Source organism: Sus scrofa, chromosome 12 (assembly GCF_054392235.1).
Source record: "Sus scrofa isolate SSC_HxYL_T2T_F1_AM1 chromosome 12, Sscrofa_HxYL_maternal_Yorkshire_Landrace_v2.0, whole genome shotgun sequence".
In the NCBI taxonomy this organism is placed as follows: domain Eukaryota; kingdom Metazoa; phylum Chordata; class Mammalia; order Artiodactyla; family Suidae; genus Sus; species Sus scrofa.
The window spans coordinates 38,817,860-38,837,252 of NC_139394.1; the positions used below are offsets into that span (position 1 = coordinate 38,817,860).

A 19,393-nucleotide genomic window follows, 5' to 3' on the forward strand; every position below is an offset into this window, starting at 1 on the left:
AATAGTTTTTTGAAAAGGAAGTGTGATTGGCACAAAAATTAGTAGAGACTAGAAGAAGGGAAAATATCTTTAGGGTAAGATACTCTACTGAGAAGTGATTAGCATTTATTTTTTCCAGGACTGTCCTAGGAATTTTATGTGTTATTTAATCCCTCAGGCACTTTCTATAAAGAAAGCATTTTCCTCAGATGTGGAATCTGAGACTCAGATTAACTAACTCGCTCAAGTTTACATCTCCGGGAAAGGGAAGCTCTGAAATCGGACTCTGGTTCTGATGGAGTCTCTGGGTCTTCCCACACTGAATCTTTGAAAGGCAGGTTGCATGTGTTTCTGGACGGCTTTCAGATATCTCATGAACGCATATTCCCACACCAGCTAGTAAACCCTCCAGAGACAAGGTGTTCACTTAGTACTTGGTATTATGATCTGTGCCTGAGGATGCCCATCATCTCACTTGGACAACTGAGTTGAGCCCTTGAGTACAGAAAGGGCAGGAGGTGACTTCATGCATCCCTGTCTGTGGTCTGTTTCCTTTAGGTGTATGGGGAAGACGGCATGGAAACAGGGAACCTCACATGGGTATCAGAATTTGTCTTCCTGGGACTCTCACAGACTCGGGAGCTCCAGCTCCTCTTGTTCCTGGTGGTCCTGTTTGTCTACACCACCACCGTGTTGGGAAACCTCCTCATCATGGTCTCAGTGACCTCTGATTCTCGTCTCCACACACCCATGTACTTCCTGCTCCGAAACCTGGCTCTCTTGGACTTCTCGTTATCCTCAGTAATTAGCCCAAAGATGCTGGTGGACTTGCTGTCTGAGAAGAAGACCATCTCCTATGAGGGGTGCATGGCCCAGCTCTTCTTCTTCCACCTCTTGGGAGGTGGGATTGTCCTCTTTCTCTCAGTGATGGCCTATGACCGCTACGTAGCCATCTCCCGGCCCCTCCACTATGTCACCATCATGAACACTCAGCTCTGCGTGGGGCTGGTGGTGGCTACTTGGGTAGGAGGCTTTGTCCACTCCATTGTCCAGCTGGTTCTGATGCTCCCGCTGCCTTTCTGTGGTCCCAACGTTCTAGACAACTTCTACTGTGACATTCCCCAAGTGCTGAAACTCGCCTGCACAGACACCTCCCTCCTGGAGTTCCTCATGATCTCCAACAGTGGGATACTGGTCCTCATCTGGTTCCTCCTCCTCCTTATCTCCTACTCCGCCATCCTGGTGATGCTGAGGGCCCACTCGGGGCAGGCGAGGAGGAAGGCAGCTTCCACCTGCACCACCCACATCATCGTGGTGTCTATGGGCTTCATTCCAAGCATTTACCTCTATGCCCGGCCCTTCACCTCCTTCCCCATGGACAAGGCTGTGTCCATCAGCCACACGGTCATGACCCCTATGCTCAACCCCATGATCTACACCCTGAGGAACCAGGAGATGCAGGCAGCCATGAAGAGATTAGTCAAGCACCTAGTCATTGGCAGCAGGGAATGAACTTTAAGTTGACTTTAAATAACACATCCTTAACTGTGATGAAAAAAAAAGTAACACATCTTCCCTCTGAATTTGTTTTTTCTGTGTAAGAATTGGAGGAAAGTCACTATGGAGTGTGACAGTTGAGATTCAACTCGTATTTCTTTTTTTCTTAATTTTATTTTATTTTATTATTTTATTTTATTTTATTTTCCCACTGTACTGCAAGGGGATCAAGTTATCCTTACATGTATACATTACAATTACATTTTTTTCCCCACCCTTTGTTCTATTGCAACATGAGTATCTAGACAAAGTTCTCAATGCTATTCAGCAGGATCTCCTGGTAAATCTACTCTAAGTTGTGTCTGAGAAGCCCAAGCTCCCGATCCCTCCCACTCCCTCCCCCTCCCATCAGGCAGCCACAAGTCTTTTCTCCAAGTCCATGATTTTCTTTTCTGAGGAGATGTTCATTTGTGCTGGATATTAGATTCCAGTTATAAGTGATATCATATGGTATTTGTCTTTGTCTTTCTGGCTCATTCTACTCAGTATGAGATTCTCTAGTTCCATCCATGTTGCTGCAAATGGCATTATGTCATTCTTTTTTATGGCTGAGTAGTATTCCATTGTGTATATATACCACATCTTCCGAATCCAATCATCTGTTGATGGACATTTGGGTTCTTTCCATGTCCTGGCTATTGTGAATAGTGCTGCAATGAACATGCAGGTGCATGTGTCTCTTTTAAGTAGAGTTTTGTCCGGATATATGCCCAAGAGTGGGATTGCAAGGTCATATGGAAGTTCTATGTATAGATTTCTGAGATATCTCCAAACTGTTCTCCATAGTGGCTGTACCAGTTTACATTCCCACCAACAGTGCAGGAGGGTTCCCTTTTCTCCACAGCCCCTCCAGCACTTTCTATTTGTGGATTTATTAATGATGGCCATTCTGACTAGCGTGAGGTGGTATCTCATGGTAGTTTTGATTTGCATTTCTCTTATAATCAGCGATGTTGAGCATTTTTTCATGTGTTTGTAGGCCATCTGTATATCTTCTTTGGAGAAATGTCTATTCAGGTCTTTTGCCCATTTTTCCATTGATTGATTGGCTTTTTTGCTGTTGGGTTGTATAAGTTGTTTATATATTCTAGAGATCAAGCCCTTGTTGGTTGCATCATTTGAAACTATTTTCTCCCATTCTGTAAGTTGTCTATTCAGCAAGCATTGCTGGGAAACCTGGACAGCTGCATGCAAAGCAACTCATATTTCTATGCACCTGCTCTTGTGTCAGGTATTGTTCAGCACTTTCACACTTTCACCTCATTCTCAGCAAACTGACAGTGGTTATGCTATTATTATATTAAACAGTTTTACAAATGAGAAAACTCAGAGAGAACTGACTTGCTCAATGATGACCAGCAGGTGAGGGGCAGAGCTTGGCCAGGAGCTTGGTTCCTCTGACTCCAAGTTCAGAGGCAGGAGACAGGGGTGGGTTTGAAAGTCAGCGTCTCCCACGACCTCAAGGGACACCTTAGAGATTCCTCATCTGTGGATGAGCATGTGTGATGAATGGTCAACCTTTTCCTCTCAACTCTGGAACAGTCAGAGGCTTTTCTGCTCCATGCCTCTCTGCCTCATTCCCCACTGTCATCTTTTGAAGGAGTTCTCCCTCTTAACAGTTTCTAAATATTTTCCATAAAGATACTGCCCCTCGGATTTGTTCCTTTTCCTCTCAAACACTCCTTGGATTGTCTGCAACCTGTTCTACGTTCCTGACCAAATCTTCCTATCATTTGGCTGCCATGGCTGTGAGGAGGAGGAGGAGGAGGCAGCTGTAGAATGGCTGAGGAGCCTACAGAGGGCAGTGTTCTGGCTCCCAGAGATTCCAGGGTCCAGTCCAGGGGTTTCTGCCCAAGGATATTCGCTCTCCCCCAGGGTCACACCCATGGCTGTGTAGGTGATGTATGGGCAGGGGCTGGGAAACCGAAGCTGCAGAGAAAGGATGTCTGAGAAGATGGAAGACCTGAAGGCTCGCTCCCACTCTGGGCTGAAGGAAGGTGAGGGACCAGGGTTTCCTCCCCTGTAGATAGAGCAGCTGTCGGAAGCATCCAGAAACACTTACTAGGGGGTGGATAGAGGAAAAAAACAAGTGACAGCCTTGATGGTAGTAATTTTTAAATGGGAGGAGAGCCTTAAAAAATGATGCAATGGAAAAGAGGTGTTGAAAACCAGATTCTACAAGGTGCGTGTGAAAAACTGGGCTTTTAGCATTCAAGGGACAAATTGGCCCTGCAATTTAGAGGGAGGCTGCTGAGCGCGGAAAGCTAACACCAATGGTCACATTGAACAAGACCATGCGATTACGATAATACTTTATGTTAGCAAACTTTTCTTGGGCAACTGTTAATTTAGAGTTGCTGTTAGAGGAGGTAGGGTTATAAGCTATTGGATTTGTGATCTCGTTAAAAGAGACAACAAAAAATATATGAGTAATGGAAATATTTATGAAATGTTATTGGAATCCAAAGAAATGAGGGATTATCTCTGCATGGGAGAAATGGAGGTGTCAGAGAAAAGTGACATCCGAGGACTCTTAGGTTGCGAAGGAAGTGGAATGTATTTCAGGAAATGGAATTCATTTCCAAAGCTAGAGAAATAACTAAGTATATGGCATGTGCGAGGGTCTATGAGTTCCTTGATCGACAGTAGGTTTCTGGGGAACGGTGATACCGATGAGGAAGGTAGACAGAGTCTTCATTTTAGGGCTTGGTATGGTGTACGGAGAGGGAGTGGTGTGCACATTAGCAGGCGTGAATTTCAACCATGAATTAATCCACAAAAAGCATGTGAGGCAGCTTCTGAGAGTTTGAGTTTTAAGCTGTGGGCTCTCCATCATCAAAAGACTATAATGATAGAGGAAGGTGATCACATATAAGTTTAGAAAGGTCTCATGGACTGTGATATAGAAGATGGACTAGAGTGGAAGCAGAAGGAGGAGATCCAAATGACCTCTCAGAGACAAGAGATTGCAGGAGGCAGGTGGAAGCAGCGACTGAGAGAAGGCAGAGGGTGTGGAAGCCACTTCAGCTTCCCCTGTCACCCTCTCATATGCTTCATCTTTGTTCCCATTCCCATTTTGGCTTGTCCCCTTCTCCATTCTCCTTCCTTCCTTTCCCTTCCTCTTAATCTGCCCTTTTGTATTCCTCTGTTTTATTTCTCCTGTTTTCACACCCTCCTTTGTCTGCTATCCTTGAATTCTGTAACATCTTCTGAAATTCTTGTTCCTTTCAAAAGACCTCTCCTGGCCCTCTTCATACAATATCCATCATCCATTTCTTTCTTTTTCTTTCTTTCTTTCTTTCTCTCTTTCTCTCTTTCTTTCTTTCTTTCTTTCTTTCTTTCTTTCTTTCTTTCTTTCTTTCTTTCTTTCTTTCTTTCTTTCTTTCTTTCTTTCTTGGGCCGCACCTGCAGCATATGGAGGTTCCCAGGCTAGGGCTCTAATTGGAGCTGTTGCTGCCCCCCTACACCACAGCCACAGCAACTCCAGATCTGAGCTGCGTCTGCAACCTACACCACAGCTCATGGCAACGCCAGATCCTTAACCCACTGAGCAAGGCCAGGGATGGAACCTGCAACCCCACGGTTCCTAGTCGGATTTGTCTCCACTGCACCAAGATGAGAACCCCCCCCCCACCCTTTATTTTCCATCAACCATTTCTTTTTCTTTTCTTTTCTTTTCTTTTCTTTTTTTTTTTTTGTCTTTTTTCCATTTCTTGGGCCACTCCTGCGGCATACGGGAGGTTCCCCGGCTAGGGGTCGAATCGGAGCTGTAGCTGCCAGCCTACGCCAGAGCCACAGCAACGCAGGATCCGAGCCGTGTCAGCAACCTACACCACAGCTCACGGCAACGCCAGATCGTTAACCCACTGAGCAAGGGCAGGGATCGAACTCGCAACCTCATGGTTCCTAGTTGGGTTCGTTAACCACTGCGCCACGACGGGAACTCCCCCCCCTTTTTTTTTTCCATCAACCATTTCTTAATCTATCTCTCTCCCGCTTCTCTTGTCTCAGCACACACACTAAGATGTCCTGTTGTCCTGTTTCCTTACCCAGTAAGGGACCCTACATCAGCGAGGAAGGGGGCACTTCCTGCAGCTGTTCATCCACCCACAGTCAACTCCACATGCTTTTTTTGTATTGACCTGAGCAAGGATGGGCACAAATCAATGCAAGGGTCCATATGTATGCCTCAGGGAGCTTAGAGTTAAGTTATGGAGGAAACGCATAGACACATGAAAAGTTCATTAACATGATGATGTGTTCACTGTTGCATGAAAAATGATTGGTACAAAAATGTAGTGGAGAATGGAAGAAGGTGGATGTCTTTAGAGTAGGGGAGTGCAGTGATGACCATTTACTATTCCAGTTCTTTGAGGAAGCTTATGTATTATTTAATCCCCTAGACAATTTATTTTCTTTCTTTCTTTTTTTTTTTTTTTTGGTCTTTTTCCTTTTCTAGGGCCGCAGTTGCAGCATATGGAGGTTCCCAGGCTAGGGGTCGAATCCAATCTGTGGCCACCGGCCTACGCCAGAGCTACAGCAACTCAGAATCCGAGCCGCATCTGCAACCTACACCACAGCTCACCGCAACACCGGATCCTTAACCCACTGAGCAAGGCCAGAGATCAAACCCACAACCTCATGGTTCCTAGTCGGATTGTTAACCACTGAGCCACGACAGGAACTCCCCCCTATAATAAAGGAAACATTATTCTTAGAGATGTGGAATCTGAGACTCAGATGAAGTAATTGACTCAATTACTTAAATCTCAAGGAAGAGAAGCTCTGAAGTTTGACTCTGCTTCTGTTGGATTCTAAATTATCTTCCAACTACTATATTACAGTGAATCTTTGAAAGGCAGGTTGCATGTGTCTCTGGATGACTTTAAGATATGCTCTCATGAGGATGTCCATCACCTGGACTGGAACACCTGCTTTGAGCACAAGAAAGACAAGTAGTAACTTCCTGCATCCCTGTCTGTGGTCCGTTTCCTTTAGGTGTGTGGGGAAGACACCATGGAACCAGAGAACCTCACATGGGCATCAGAGTCTGACTTCCGGGGGCTCCCACAGACTCGGGAGGTCCAGCTTTCCTTGTTTCTGGTGTTCCTGCCTGTCTGCACCACTGTCATGGGAAACCTCCAGCATCGTCACAGTGACCTCTGATTCTCAGCTCCACATACCCATATAATTTTTGCTCTGAAATCTGGCGGAGGTAGAGCTTTGTTTCTCTTCAGTCATTGCCCCAAAGATGCTGGTGATCTTCCTCTTTGAGAGGAAGATCCTCTCCTACCAGGGCTGGAAGGCCTAGGTCTGCTTCTTCCACTTTCTGGGAGGGTCCATGGTTTTCTCCCTCTCAGTGTTGGTCTATGTCCTCTCCCAGGCCCTGCATTTTGTCACTGTTGTAAACACTCAGGTCTTCATGGGGCTGGTGTTGCCTAGCTGCGTGGGAGGCTTCATTCATTCCATTTCCCAGCTAGGTATGAAGCTACCCTTGCCTTTCTGTGGTCCCAAAGTCCTAGGCAACTTCTAATGTTCCCCAAGTGCTGAGACTTGCCTGCACTGACACCTCCCTCCTGGAGTTCCTTATCATCTGCAACAGTGGGGTGCTGGTCCTCATCTGGTTCCTCCTCCTCCTTGTCTCCTACTCCGCCATCCTGGTGATGCTGAGGGCCCACTTGGGGCAGGCGAGGAGGAAGGCAGCTTCCACCTGCACCACCCACATCGTCGTGGTGACCATGGTCTTCATTCCAAGCATCCACCTCTATGCCAGGTCCTTCACCTCCTTCCCCATGGACAAGGCTGTGTCCATCAGCCACACGGCCATGACCCCCTTGCTCAAGCCCCTGATCTACGCCCTGAGATGCAGGCAGCAGTAAAGAGATTAGGGAGGTGCTGGCTGGCTTGTAAAAGGAAGCGACAATGGGTGAGTAACTTCTCGTAGACGGTTTTCTCCATTTATAAAGTGGAAAGAGCAGCTGCATCTGCCCTCTTTGTAGCTTGTGGATATGTTTTGAGGGTCAGCATAGAAGTGAATGAGTATTGAAACGAAGCAACTCAAGTTTTTAGAAAAAAATAAATTTTTGTTGTTGTTGTTGTTGTTGTCTGATGGATAATTTGGAACACTCCCTTGGCCATATCATGTGTTGTCATGGAAACATTCTGGAAAGCCACACCTCCTTTCTTCCTTCTCAATGGACAGTTTCTTCTTAGCATGACAGCATTTCCCCAGAAGCGTAGTTCTGTTTTCTGTATTTTGACCTCTTTTCCCCTGTACCTCATTTTGGTGTGAGTCTGGATGGCAGGAAACCGCACAGGATTCAGAGTCTTAAGTGTCAAATTAGAAACCCTAACTTACCACACGGATGACCTTGGATAGGCCACCTGGCCTCTTTCGGCTTTGTGACTGCTTCCTCACAAACTCACTAAAATTAACATCTGACCCCGAACCTCCCATGTTTTAAATAAGAACCAGACCCCCTAAATTGTGAGAAACCTTTGAGTGAACCATTTAACTGTAGTTTACTTATTTTATTTTCAAATTTGAAATTATCAGGAATATTCTGATTTTTTGCTTTACATCTCAATATAGTATAGTAATTAGGACAAACCGAACATCATGTAATGTTTGTAAATGACATAATTTTCCTGTAAATTATAAAGCATTATATTATTACATATGACCACACATGTACATGCCACTCAATTCGAGAACCAGAAAGTACCAATAACTTAAAGCTACCTACAGGTCCTCTCCAGCACATCACTTCTCCCCAGAGGAAGCCACCTTCTTGAATTTGGTGTTTATCATTCCATTGCTTATAAAAACAGTTTCATCACATTTTTACAGACTCCGTATATTATTTAATTTTGCTATTGAGCTTTATAAAAATAACTGACTGTAGATAATAATCTAGGATTTGCTTTTTTCATTCAACATTATGTTTCTTCAAGCGACATATTACTCTGGTTGTCTGTGGTTCACACATTTACACTGCTGTGTAATATTCCATTGGGAACATAAGCTTATGTGGGTTGTTCAAACAGTGATCTTTTGAATTTGCTTATCCTTGTCTCATATTGTTATATTAAGGACTTATGGGTCATATGCCTTGAAGTGGAAAGGCTGGCTCATGAACTAGTCAAAGACTTGCAAATAATGCCAGGTTGTTTTCCCACGTTGTTGTATCAAATTGCATGTTTATCAGCAGCACTTAAATGTTCCCATTGATCCACTTCCTTCCAACAGTTGTTACTGTCACACTTCTTAATTTTTGCCACTTACGCAGGTTAAAATGGTATTTCGTTGTAGTCTTGATTTGCATTTCTCTAACATTTCTTTCCATATTTTTATTGTATTCAGGTTTCCTTGACTGCCTTTTGTTTGCTCTTCTATTGACTTTTTCTAGTTAATGTAGGAGTTTTTATATAGTTAGGTTACTGATCTACTGTCAGTTTTATTTATTAAAATACATTCTCCCAGTTTGTTGTTTGCTTCTCTATTTTTGGTATTAATTTAATATAGTCATTTTTGTCAATTATCTTTAGTATTACCTCTTATTGAGATGCAATTATTTTTTTTTCTTAACCAGAAGGTAGAAAGATATTTTGCTACATAGTTTTTAATTTTAATATTTTTTGTATTAAAAGACTTGATTTTTAAATATTATTCAATAAATTTATTACATTTATAGTTGTACAATGATCATCACAACCCAATTTTATAGCATTTCCATTCCAAACCCCCAGCACATCCCCCCACCCCTCAACCTCTCTCATTTTGGAAACCATAAGTTTTTCAAAGTCTGTGAGTCAGTATCTGCTCTGCAAAGAAGTTCATTGTGTCCATTTTTCAGATTCCACATGTAAGTGATAGCATTGATGTTGGTGTCTCATTGTACGACTGCCTTCACTTAGCATGTTAATTTTTAGGTCCATCCATGTTGCTAAAAATGCCAGTGTTTCATTCATTTTAATGGCTGAGTAATATTCCATTGTGTACATGCACCACCTCTTCTTGATCCACTCCTCTGTCGATGGACATTTAGGTTGTTTCCATGTCTGGGCATTGAAAATAGTGCTGCAATGAACACCAGAGTACATGTGTCTTTGAGAGTCGTGGTTTTCTCTGGATAGATGCCCAGGAGTGGGATTGCTGGATCAAATGGTCGTTCTATTTTCAGTTTTCTGAGGCATCTGCATACTGTTTTCCACAGTGGCTGCACTAATTTACACTCCCACCAACAGTGTAATAGGGTTTCTTTTTCTCCACACCCTCTCTAGCACTTATTGTTTGTAAACTTTTGGATGATGGCCACTCTGGCTGGTGTAAAGTGGTACCTCATAGTGGTTTTGATTTGCATTTCTCTAATGAGTGATGCTGAACATCTTTTCATGTGTTTTTTGGCCATCTGTATGTCTTCCTTGGAGAATTGTCTGTCAGTTCTCGCAACTACTATTCAACATAGTTTTGGAAGTCCTAGCCACAGCAATCAGAGAAGTAGAAAAAATAAAGAGTCCAAATTGGAAAGGAAGAAGTAAAACTATCACTATTTGCAGATGACATGATACTATCCCTAGAGAATGCTAAAGACTCTACCAGAAAACTGTTAGAGCTCATCCATGAATTTGGCAAAGTCACAGGATACAAAATTAATACACAGAAATCAACAGCACTTCTATACACTAACAATGAAAGATCAGAAAGAGAAATTAGGGAAGCAATCCCGTTTACCATCGCATCCAAAAGAATAAAATACCTAGGAGTAAACCTACCTAAAGAGACAAAAGACCTGTACGCTGAAAACTATAAGACACTGATGAAAGAAATCAAAGATGACACAAACAGATGGAAAGACATACCATGCTCTTGGATTGGAAGAGTCAATATTATCAAAATGACTACACTACCCAAGGCAATCTGCAGATTCAAGGCAACCCCTATCAAATTACCAAGGACATTTTTCACAGAACTCAAACAGATTATTTTAAAATTCTGCCCATTTTTAATTGGGTTGTTTGTTTTATTGATGTGGAGTTGTATGAGCTGTTTATATATGTTGGCTATTGACCCCTTTATCTGTCCTATCATTAGGAAATATTGTCTGTCATTCAGTAGATTCTCTTTCTGTTTCATCAATGGTTTCCTTTGCTGTATAAAAACTGTTAAGTTTAATTAGGTCCCATTTGTTTGTTTTTGCTTTTCCCCCCCTTACTTCAGGAGACAGATCTCCCCAAAATATTATGGCAATTTATGTGAAAGAGTGTTTGGCCCATGTTGTTGTATCTGGTTGTACAATTAGGTCTTTAATTTATTTTGAGTTGATGTTGTACATGGTGTTAGAGAATGTTCTAATTCCCTCCTTTTTTTTTTTTTTAAATTGTCTTTTTGCCATTTCTTGGGCCGCTGCCTCGGCATATGAAGGTTTCCAGGCTAGGGGTCTAATCGGAGCTGTAGCCGCCAGCCTACACCAGAGCCACAGCAACATGGGATCCAAGCCGTGTCTGCGAACTACACCACAGCTCACGGCAACACCGGATCCTTAGCCCACTGAGCAAGGCCAGGGATCGAACCTGCAACCTCGTGGTTCCTAGTCAGATTCGTTAAGCACTGCGCTACAACGGACACTCCTAATTCCCTCATTTTATTTGATCTCTCCAGTTTTCCCAGCACCAGTTATTGAAGAGAATATCTTTTCTCCATGGTATATTCTTGCCTCTTTTGTTGTAGGCTGATTGATCATAAGTGCAGGGGTTTATTTCTGGCTGCCTGTCCTGTTGCATTCATCTTTGTGTCTGTTTTTGTGCCAGTATGATTCTAGTTTGATTACTGTAGCTTTGTAGTACTATCTGAAGTCAGGGAGCATAATTTCTCTAGCCTTATCCTTCATTCTTTAATTTTACTTTATTTTATTTAGTTAATTTTTTTTTTTTTTTTTTTGTCTTTTTGCCTTTTCTAGGGCCGCACCTGGGGCATATGGAGGTTCCCAGGCTAGGGATCTAATCAGAGCTGTAGCCACCGGCCTACACCACAGCCACAGCAACGCGGGATCCGAGCCACGTCTGCGATTTACACCACAGCACTCGCAGTGCCAGATCCTTAACCCAGTGAGCGAGGCCAGGGATCAAACCCGCAACCTCATGGTTCTCAGTTGGATACGTTAACCACTGAGCCATGATGGGAACTCCTAGTTAGTCAATTTTTATAGCCATACCTGCAGCATATGGAAGTTCCTGGGCCAGTGACTGAATCAAAGCCACACTGAGACCTGTGCAGCAGCTGCAGCAATGCAGGATCCTTTAACCACTGCACCAGGCTGGAGTTTAAACCCTCACCTCTGCAGCCATTCCAACTGCGGTCAGGTTCTTAACCCACTGTGCCACAGAAGCAACTCCCCATCCTTCTATTCTTAAGATTGTTTTGGCTATTGGGAGTCTTTTGTGATTCCATGAAAATTTTTATTTTTTTTATTTTTATTTATTTATTTATTATTTTTTTTTATTTTTTGCCTTTTTGCCATTTCTTGGGCCGCTCCCATGGCATATGGAGGTTCCCAGGCTAGGGGTCTAATCGGAGCTGTAGCTGCCAGCCTACGCCAGAGCCACAGCAACGTGGGATCTGAGCCGCGTCTGCAACCTACACCACAGCTCACGGCAACGCCGGATCGTTAACCCACTGAGCAAGGCCAGGGATCGAACCCACAACCTCATGGTTCCTAGTTGGGTTCGTTAACCACTGCGCCACGACGGGAACTCCTATTTTTTTATTTATTTGTCTTTTTAGGGCCACACCTGCAGCATGTGGAATTTCCCAGGCTAGGGGTTGAATCAGAGCTACAGCTGTCAGCCTACGCCACAGCCACAGCAATGTGAGATCCGAGCTGCATCTGAGACCTATACCACAGCTCACAGCAACACCGGATCCTTAACCCACTGAGCAAGGCCAGGGATCGAACCCACAACCTGATGGTTCCTAGTCGGGTTCGTTTCCGCTGTGCCACAAAGGGAACTCCCATGCCAATTTTTAAATTGTTTGTTCTAGTTCTGTGACAAATGCCATTGGTATTTTGATAGGGATTGCATTTAATCTGCAGATGGCCTTTGGGGAGCATGGTCAGATAGTAAGTGGTTTTCAGAGACAGAGAACCTTTTTTTTTTTTTTTTTTGGCTGTGGTTGATATGGGATCTCAGTTCCCAGGCCAGAGATTGAACCTGGGCCACAGTGGTGAAAGCACCAAGTACTAACCACTAGACCACCAGGGAACTCCCGAGGCTTAGAAACTTTTTTTAACAAATCCCATTGTTTCCTGGCGCCCAGTGGGAATCGTTCCATCCCTGCTTCCTGTGCCCAGTCCAATAATTTCTCCCTGAGGATAGCCCTTCTTCCCCGTGGTCATGCCCATGAGTCAGGTGTGTGAGTTATGGGCAGAGAGGCTGCATGGAGAGGACCCCCCAGGAAGATGTGGACCTGAACTCTCTTCTGCATTCGGGACTGAAGGAAGGTGAGAGCCTGAGGGTTTCTCCACCTGCTGATAGGTCACTGGTCATCAGGGTCTTAAAAACACCTGTTAGATGGAGCAACGAAACAAGTGACATAGATTTGCTGGCACTAAGTCTAAAGTTGGAAGAGAGCCTCAGGAGGAAATTTAGGTGGGGGCGGGGCTGTGCTGTTAACATAGCTGTTTCAGGTTACTTGTAAAACCCAGTAAGTTTAGCAACCAGGTGTAGAACTGGCCTTGTGAGGTAGGCAACAGAGGATAAGTCAATTCACTTTTAAAAAAATCACCACATCAGAGTTCCCACTGTGGCCCAGGGGGTTAAGAATCTGACTGCAGTGGCTCGAGTCGCCCCAGAGACCCGGGTTCAATCCCTGGCTCAGTGTGGTGGGTTAAAGAATTCATAGTGCCACAGCTGCAGCTCAGATTCAATCCACATAATCACTTTCCTACTTAATATATTAACTTGACAATATTTGCTGATTATGCTGTGTCAGAGTTGCTATTTCAAGTTCTGGGTTTACAAAGATATTGAAATTACAATGTGGTTGACTGAGGGGAGACGCTGAAAACACCAGTGATGATAAACCTATAACAGAGATATGTTTAAAATGTTGTAAGAGCCCGGAGGCATCTGTTTGGCATGGGAGAAATGGTGACAAGAGCGACAGAGACGGTGATGTTTGAGTGAGCCTTTGCTAAAGATGAGTAGACGGTGAGAGAATTCCAGGAAACAAACGCAGAAATAATAAATATGTGGCATGTTTAAGACTTTAGTCCATTCAAGTCCATCGGAGGCAGAGGTACTGACTGATTAGAAGGGCAGATGGAGATGAGGTTTCACAGCCCTGTAGGACATGCTGGGCTGCATGCACCTGTGTAAGTAGACATTTCCACCTTGACTTCATGCACAAAGTACTTGTTGTGGCTCCTAAGGGGCTCCAGTGAGCATCACTACAAGAGTATGAGAGAGATTAACATTCAGAGAGAGGTCTCCTGGACAGCTGTGTAGAAGGTGGACTGCAGTGAAATCAAATGGAAGTGAAATATGCAGTTCCCATCATGGCTCAATGGAAACAAATCTGGCTAGTATCCATGAGGACACAGGTTTGATCCCTGGCCTTGCTCCGTGGGTTAAGGATCCGGCGTTGCCGTGAGCTGTGGTGCAGGTCACAGACACAGCTCAGATCTGGCATTGCTGTGGCTGCGGCATAGGCCAGTGGCTACAGCTCCAATTCAACTGTTAGCCTGGGAACCTCCATATGCCACGAACGCAGCCCTGAAAAGACCAAAAAATAAAAAATTTTTTAAAAAAGGACGTGAAATATAAGAAGGGAGCGGTTTGTGATAGATGATGGCTTATGGGATGTCAGGTGGGAGAGGGTGGGAGATGCCATGAGCCAGGGAGAGTGGAGAGGGTCCTGGATCCTCACCTGTCCCCTCTCTCACTGTTTTGTCCTGTCCCCTTAGTCCCATTCCCCTGCCCCAGCACCTCTCCATTCCCCTTCCTTCATTCATCCTATTCTCGGGTTTTCCTTCCTTGTACCTTCCCTCCTCCCTTTAATTCTTCATCTATTTCTGTTTCTTCTCCTTGAACATTTTTGCTTCTCTTCTACCCTTGGATTCAGTATCACCTTCTAAAATTGCTGTCCTTTCAGAAGTACCCTAAGTTTCCATCCAACAATATATTCATCATCGATTTCTTCACTAGTGAAATCATTCCCCCTCTGCCTCTTGTCTCCACATATGATCTGGGCAGCCTCACCCAGTAAGGGGCCACCTACCCTGGGGGTTGGAAAGAACCAGAATGTCACAGATGGCCAGCTGTGTCCAGAGGCTCTGCTGCATGGACCTGCATGCACAATAGCTTTGCAGCCGTTAACACCAGGTATGTATTAAGTACTGACTATGAGTAAGGCTGGGTGCTGCAGGGCACAAATAAATTGTGAATCAAGACCTATATCTGGGAGTTCCCACTGTGGTGGCACCTCTGCAGCTTCAGGAGGCAGGTTCGCTCCCTGGCCCGGCACAGTGGGTTTAAGGATCCAGTGTTGCTGGAAATCCATATGCCTCAAGGCAGCCAAAAAAGGAAAAAAAAAAAGGAAAAAAGACCTTTGGCTGTCTCATACTGTGGTTAAATTGCGAAGGAACAATATAAACATGTGAAAAGTTCATTAACATAATGATGTGTTAACTGTTCCGTGAAAAGTGATTTGTATGCAAATGTCAGAGAGGATGAAGGGAGGGTGTCTTCAGAGTAGGAGGAGTCAGTTCTCATTTATATTTCAGGCACTGTTTCAGGAACCTGGTGTGTTACCTTATTTAATATCGATAAAGGACAATGTCGATAAAGGAAACATTTTTTCTTAGAGATGAGGAACCTGAGATTCAGAGAGATTAAGTAAGAAGCTCAAGGCCAAATCTCAAGGAAATAGAAGCTCTGAAATTTGACTGCAGGTCCATTGGACTCCAAGTGCCTTCCCACCCCTATATGGCACTGAATCTTTGAAAAGCAGGGTGCATGTGTCTCTGGATGGCTCTAGGGTACCTCGTGAATGTATATTCCAGCACCAACTAGTATACTCTCCAGAGACAAAGCCATTTATTCAGCACCTGGTGTTATGATCTGCACACGAACACCCATCACCTAGACCTGGACAACTCAAGTTGAGCCCATAAGCCCTGATACATCACTGTCCGTGATCTGTTTTCTTCAGGGGTATGGAGACAACATCATGGAACCAGGCAACCTCACGTGGGTATCAGAATTTGTCTTCCTGGGGCTCTCACCATCTCAGGAGTTCCAGTTTTTCTTGTTTCCCGTGTTCCTGTTTGTCTACACCACCACTGTCATGGGAAACCTCCTCATCATGGTCACGATAACCTCTGATGCTCGGCTCCACACGGCCATGTATTTCCTGCTCCGAAATCTGGCTCTGATAGAGCTCTGTTTCTCGTCCGTCATTGCACCAAAGATGCTGGTGGACTTGCTGTCTGAGAAGAAGACCATCTCCTACCAGGGCTGCATGGCTCAGATCTTCTTCTTCCACTTTCTGGGAGGTGCCACGATCTTCTTCCTCTCAGTGATGGCCTATGACCGCCTGGTTGCCATCTCCCGGCCCCTCCACTATGTCATCATCATGAACACTCAGCTCTGCGTGGGGCTGGTGGTGGCTAGCTGGGTGGGAGGCTTTGTCCATTCCATCTCCCAACTGGCTCTGATGCTCCCACTGCCCTTCTGTGGTCCCAACGTTCTAGACAACTTCTACTGTGACATTCCCCAAGTGCTGAGACTTGCCTGCACTGACACTTCTGTCCTAGAGTTCCTCATGATTTCCAACAGTGGGGTGCTGGTCCTCATCTGGTTCCTCCTCCTCCTTTTCTCCTACTCCACCATCCTGGTGATGCTGAGGGCCCACTCGGGGCAGGTGAGGAGGAAGGCAGCTTCCACCTGCACCACCCACATCGTCGTGGTGTCCATGGTCTTTATTCCAAGCATTTACCTCTATGCCCGGCCCTTCACCTCGTTCCCCATGGACAAGGCCGTGTCCATCAGCCAAACAGTCATGACCCCCATGTTCAACCCCCTGATCTACACCCTGAGGAACCAGGAGATGCAGGCAGCCGTGAAGAGACGAGCGAGGCGCTGGGTGCTTTGGAAAAGGGAGTGACTGTGGTGAGTCACTCTTTGGCTTTGTTTTCCATTTGTAATGTGGAGAGAGAGCTGCTCCATCTGCCTTCTTCCCAGCTCCTGGATGTGTGATGAGGTTAGACGTTCATAACTTTGAAATTAAGCAACTCAGATTTTTAGGAAAAAGGGAAAACATCCTTAGTGTGTGTGTGTGTGTGTGTGTCTTTTTGTGTAGGTTGATTTGAACACTCTGAGGACAGCAAGATATGTTTCTTGGAAACAGGTGGAACCCTCCTTTCTGCCTTTGGTGGACAGTTTCCTCTGAGGATGTCAGCATTTCTTCAGAAGAGCAGTTCTGTTTTCTTTATTTTGACCTCTTTTCCCAATAACCCTATTATCCTTGGTACAGACTGATAGACAGAGTGCAGAACTTGGAGAATTAGACGTAAAGTGGCAGCCCTTGACCCCTTACTTAGCAAACTAGTAACCTTGGATGAGCCATCTGGCCTCTCTTGGATTCAGGGATTCTTCTTTCCTAAACTAACTAAAACAATCTTTCTCAATAATCTCACTTTTATTAGAAGATTCAAATAAAAAATGTATAAGAAGGAGTTCCCTGGTGGCCAGAGGGTTATGGATTTAGCCTTGTCACTACCGGGGCTTGGTTCAATCCCTGGCTCTGGGAACTTCCGCGTGCCATGGGCATGGACAAACACAAAAAAACGAAATGTGTGAGAATATTTTGTAAACCACAGAAGCTATGCAAGGACTGTTGTGATTGTTATTATTTGTGACATTTATTCTTTCATCAGTTGACTAGTGTTTTGAAAATAGGACAGATAGCCCCCAGTGCAGGGAGGGAGACATGGAGGGGGTGGGGGCTGAACACCAGAGGGGCCTTGGGACATGCCCAAGGGTGAAACTGAGACTAGCAAGTGACATAAATTCAGGGCCATGTGTGCATGACTCTGACTACTTGCTGCTGCTCTCCCACTCCCACCCGTTTTCAGACTCCACGCTTCTTGCAGACAGGAAAGGGAAGATCCACTCATTTCCTCATATTTATTAATAGGACACTTTTTTTTTTTTTTTTGCTTTTTATAATCACGCCCATGGCATATGGAGGTTACCAGGCTAGGGGTCAAATTGGAGCGGTGGCTGCCATCCCACACCACAGCCACGGCAATGCCAGATCTGAGCCACATCTGCCACCTACACCACAGCTCACAGCAACGCTGGATCCTTAACCCACTGAGCGAGGCCAGGGATCGAACCCGCAACCTCATGGTTTCTAGTCGAATTCGCTAACCACTGAGCCACTACGGGAACTTCCAGTCTTGTCTCTTCATCACTATCAAACTGGGGCTTTGGGGTCAGGTTTTTAGGCAGAGTGGATGAGAAGCAATAGTTATGGTAAGAGTTACAGGGGGCTGCGAACCCAACAAGTTTCAACAAACAGAAGGTGTTTCTTTTAAGGATGGAACGCTCTTCCTGAAATAAGGTGAAATCAGGTATTATGGAGATTAAACAAGTGTCAAGACTGACATAGCTGGTCCCTCCTCTGCCTGTGCCGTGACTTTGCACATGGCTCAAATGGAAGCCAGGTTCCCAAACCGGACCTTTTCATTCTCCTTCCCCAGTCAGCTAGCTCAGCGTCTCTGGATTCAAATCCCAAAGTTCTGCGAGAATAATCTGATTGGCCGAGGTCGGACCACGTATCCCATATGGCTGAGGCATGTGCCGGTCGTGGGACCTAAGCGTGGCCATCCCAGTCCATCCCTTCAGCAAGGAGGGTGGGTGCGGATTGTCCCCAGAAGAGAATAGAATTGTCCCTGTGTGGTGGACACGCTCCCCCTACAGTGGCTGGCATGAAGGGAATAAGCAGCACACGTCTTTTTTTTTTTGGGGGGGGGTCTTTTTAGGGCCACACCCACAGCATGTAGAAGTTCCCAGGCTATGGGTGGAATCAGAGCTGTAGCTGCCAGCCTACGCTACAGCCACAGCAATGCCAGATCTGAGCCGGATCTGTGACCCACACCACAGCTCACAGCAACACCAGATCCTTAACCCACTGAGTGAGGCCAGGGATCGAACCCACATCCTCACGGATGCTAGTTGGACGAGGACGATCCACTCATTTCCTCATATGTATTCAATGGACACTTTTTTTTTTTCTGCTTTTTATAATCACACCCGTGGCATATGGAGGTTGAGCCACGATGGGAACTCCAGCAGCACACCTCTTAAATGGCACCATCCAAGAAACCTGTCATTAGTTATGTCTAGACATTCATGCTTTTCTTCATTCATTAAATAAGTATTTATTAAGTGTCTACTGTTCATTCTTTCTGTTCTCCTTTGTTCTCTTTATCTCTAGGTTCTTAGGGAAAGTTCCTGGATTTGTTTTCGCAGAACCAAGGAACAAAAGGACAGGAGCTTGAGGAGGCAAAGTGTCCTGAAGAGGACACAGGTGGCTGTAGCAGTGACTAACGCAGGAGGAGCCATCGGCAGCTTCTGAGGGAGCTGGAATGGAGAGGGAGCTAAAAGCAGGAGAGGAACAGCCGGGGCACCCAAGGGCAACGATGCCTGCCTGGATCTCTACCCATGGCCATGTCTCCTACTCACACTGACACAGGGATGTACCAAGGACAGGGCGGAGCGTGCCTGTACAGGCCATTAGGGTTTTCTCTTCCTTTGCAGAATTTAAAAGTAACAATAGGAGTTCCCTTCG

The 19,393-nt window shown here is 45.1% G+C and overlaps 2 protein-coding genes and 1 pseudogene across 2 annotated transcripts; all 3 read left to right on the forward strand.

The window, feature by feature from the left end:
• The first annotated feature begins 555 nt into the window (after positions 1–555).
• LOC100625111 (olfactory receptor 4D2-like) lies at positions 556–1,491 on the forward strand. The gene has a single exon (XM_003358121.3). It carries the CDS (start codon positions 556–558, stop codon positions 1,489–1,491), a length of 936 nt encoding a protein of 311 aa, XP_003358169.3.
• Positions 1,492–6,552: 5,061 nt separating this feature from the next.
• Positions 6,553–7,480, forward strand: LOC100516756 (olfactory receptor 4D2-like; annotated as a pseudogene).
• Positions 7,481–15,766: 8,286 nt separating this feature from the next.
• On the forward strand, positions 15,767–16,702 carry LOC100516933 (olfactory receptor 4D2-like). Its single transcript, XM_003131654.2, has one exon. It carries the CDS (start codon positions 15,767–15,769, stop codon positions 16,700–16,702), a length of 936 nt encoding a protein of 311 aa, XP_003131702.2.
• Positions 16,703–19,393: the final 2,691 nt, after the last annotated feature.

Excerpts from the sequence above, each read along its gene's own strand:
- LOC100516933 (XM_003131654.2), top strand. The coding sequence starts at position 15,767 with ATGGAACCAGGCAACCTCACGTGGGTATCAGAATTTGTCTTCCTGGGG.
- LOC100625111 (XM_003358121.3), top strand. The coding sequence starts at position 556 with ATGGAAACAGGGAACCTCACATGGGTATCAGAATTTGTCTTCCTGGGA.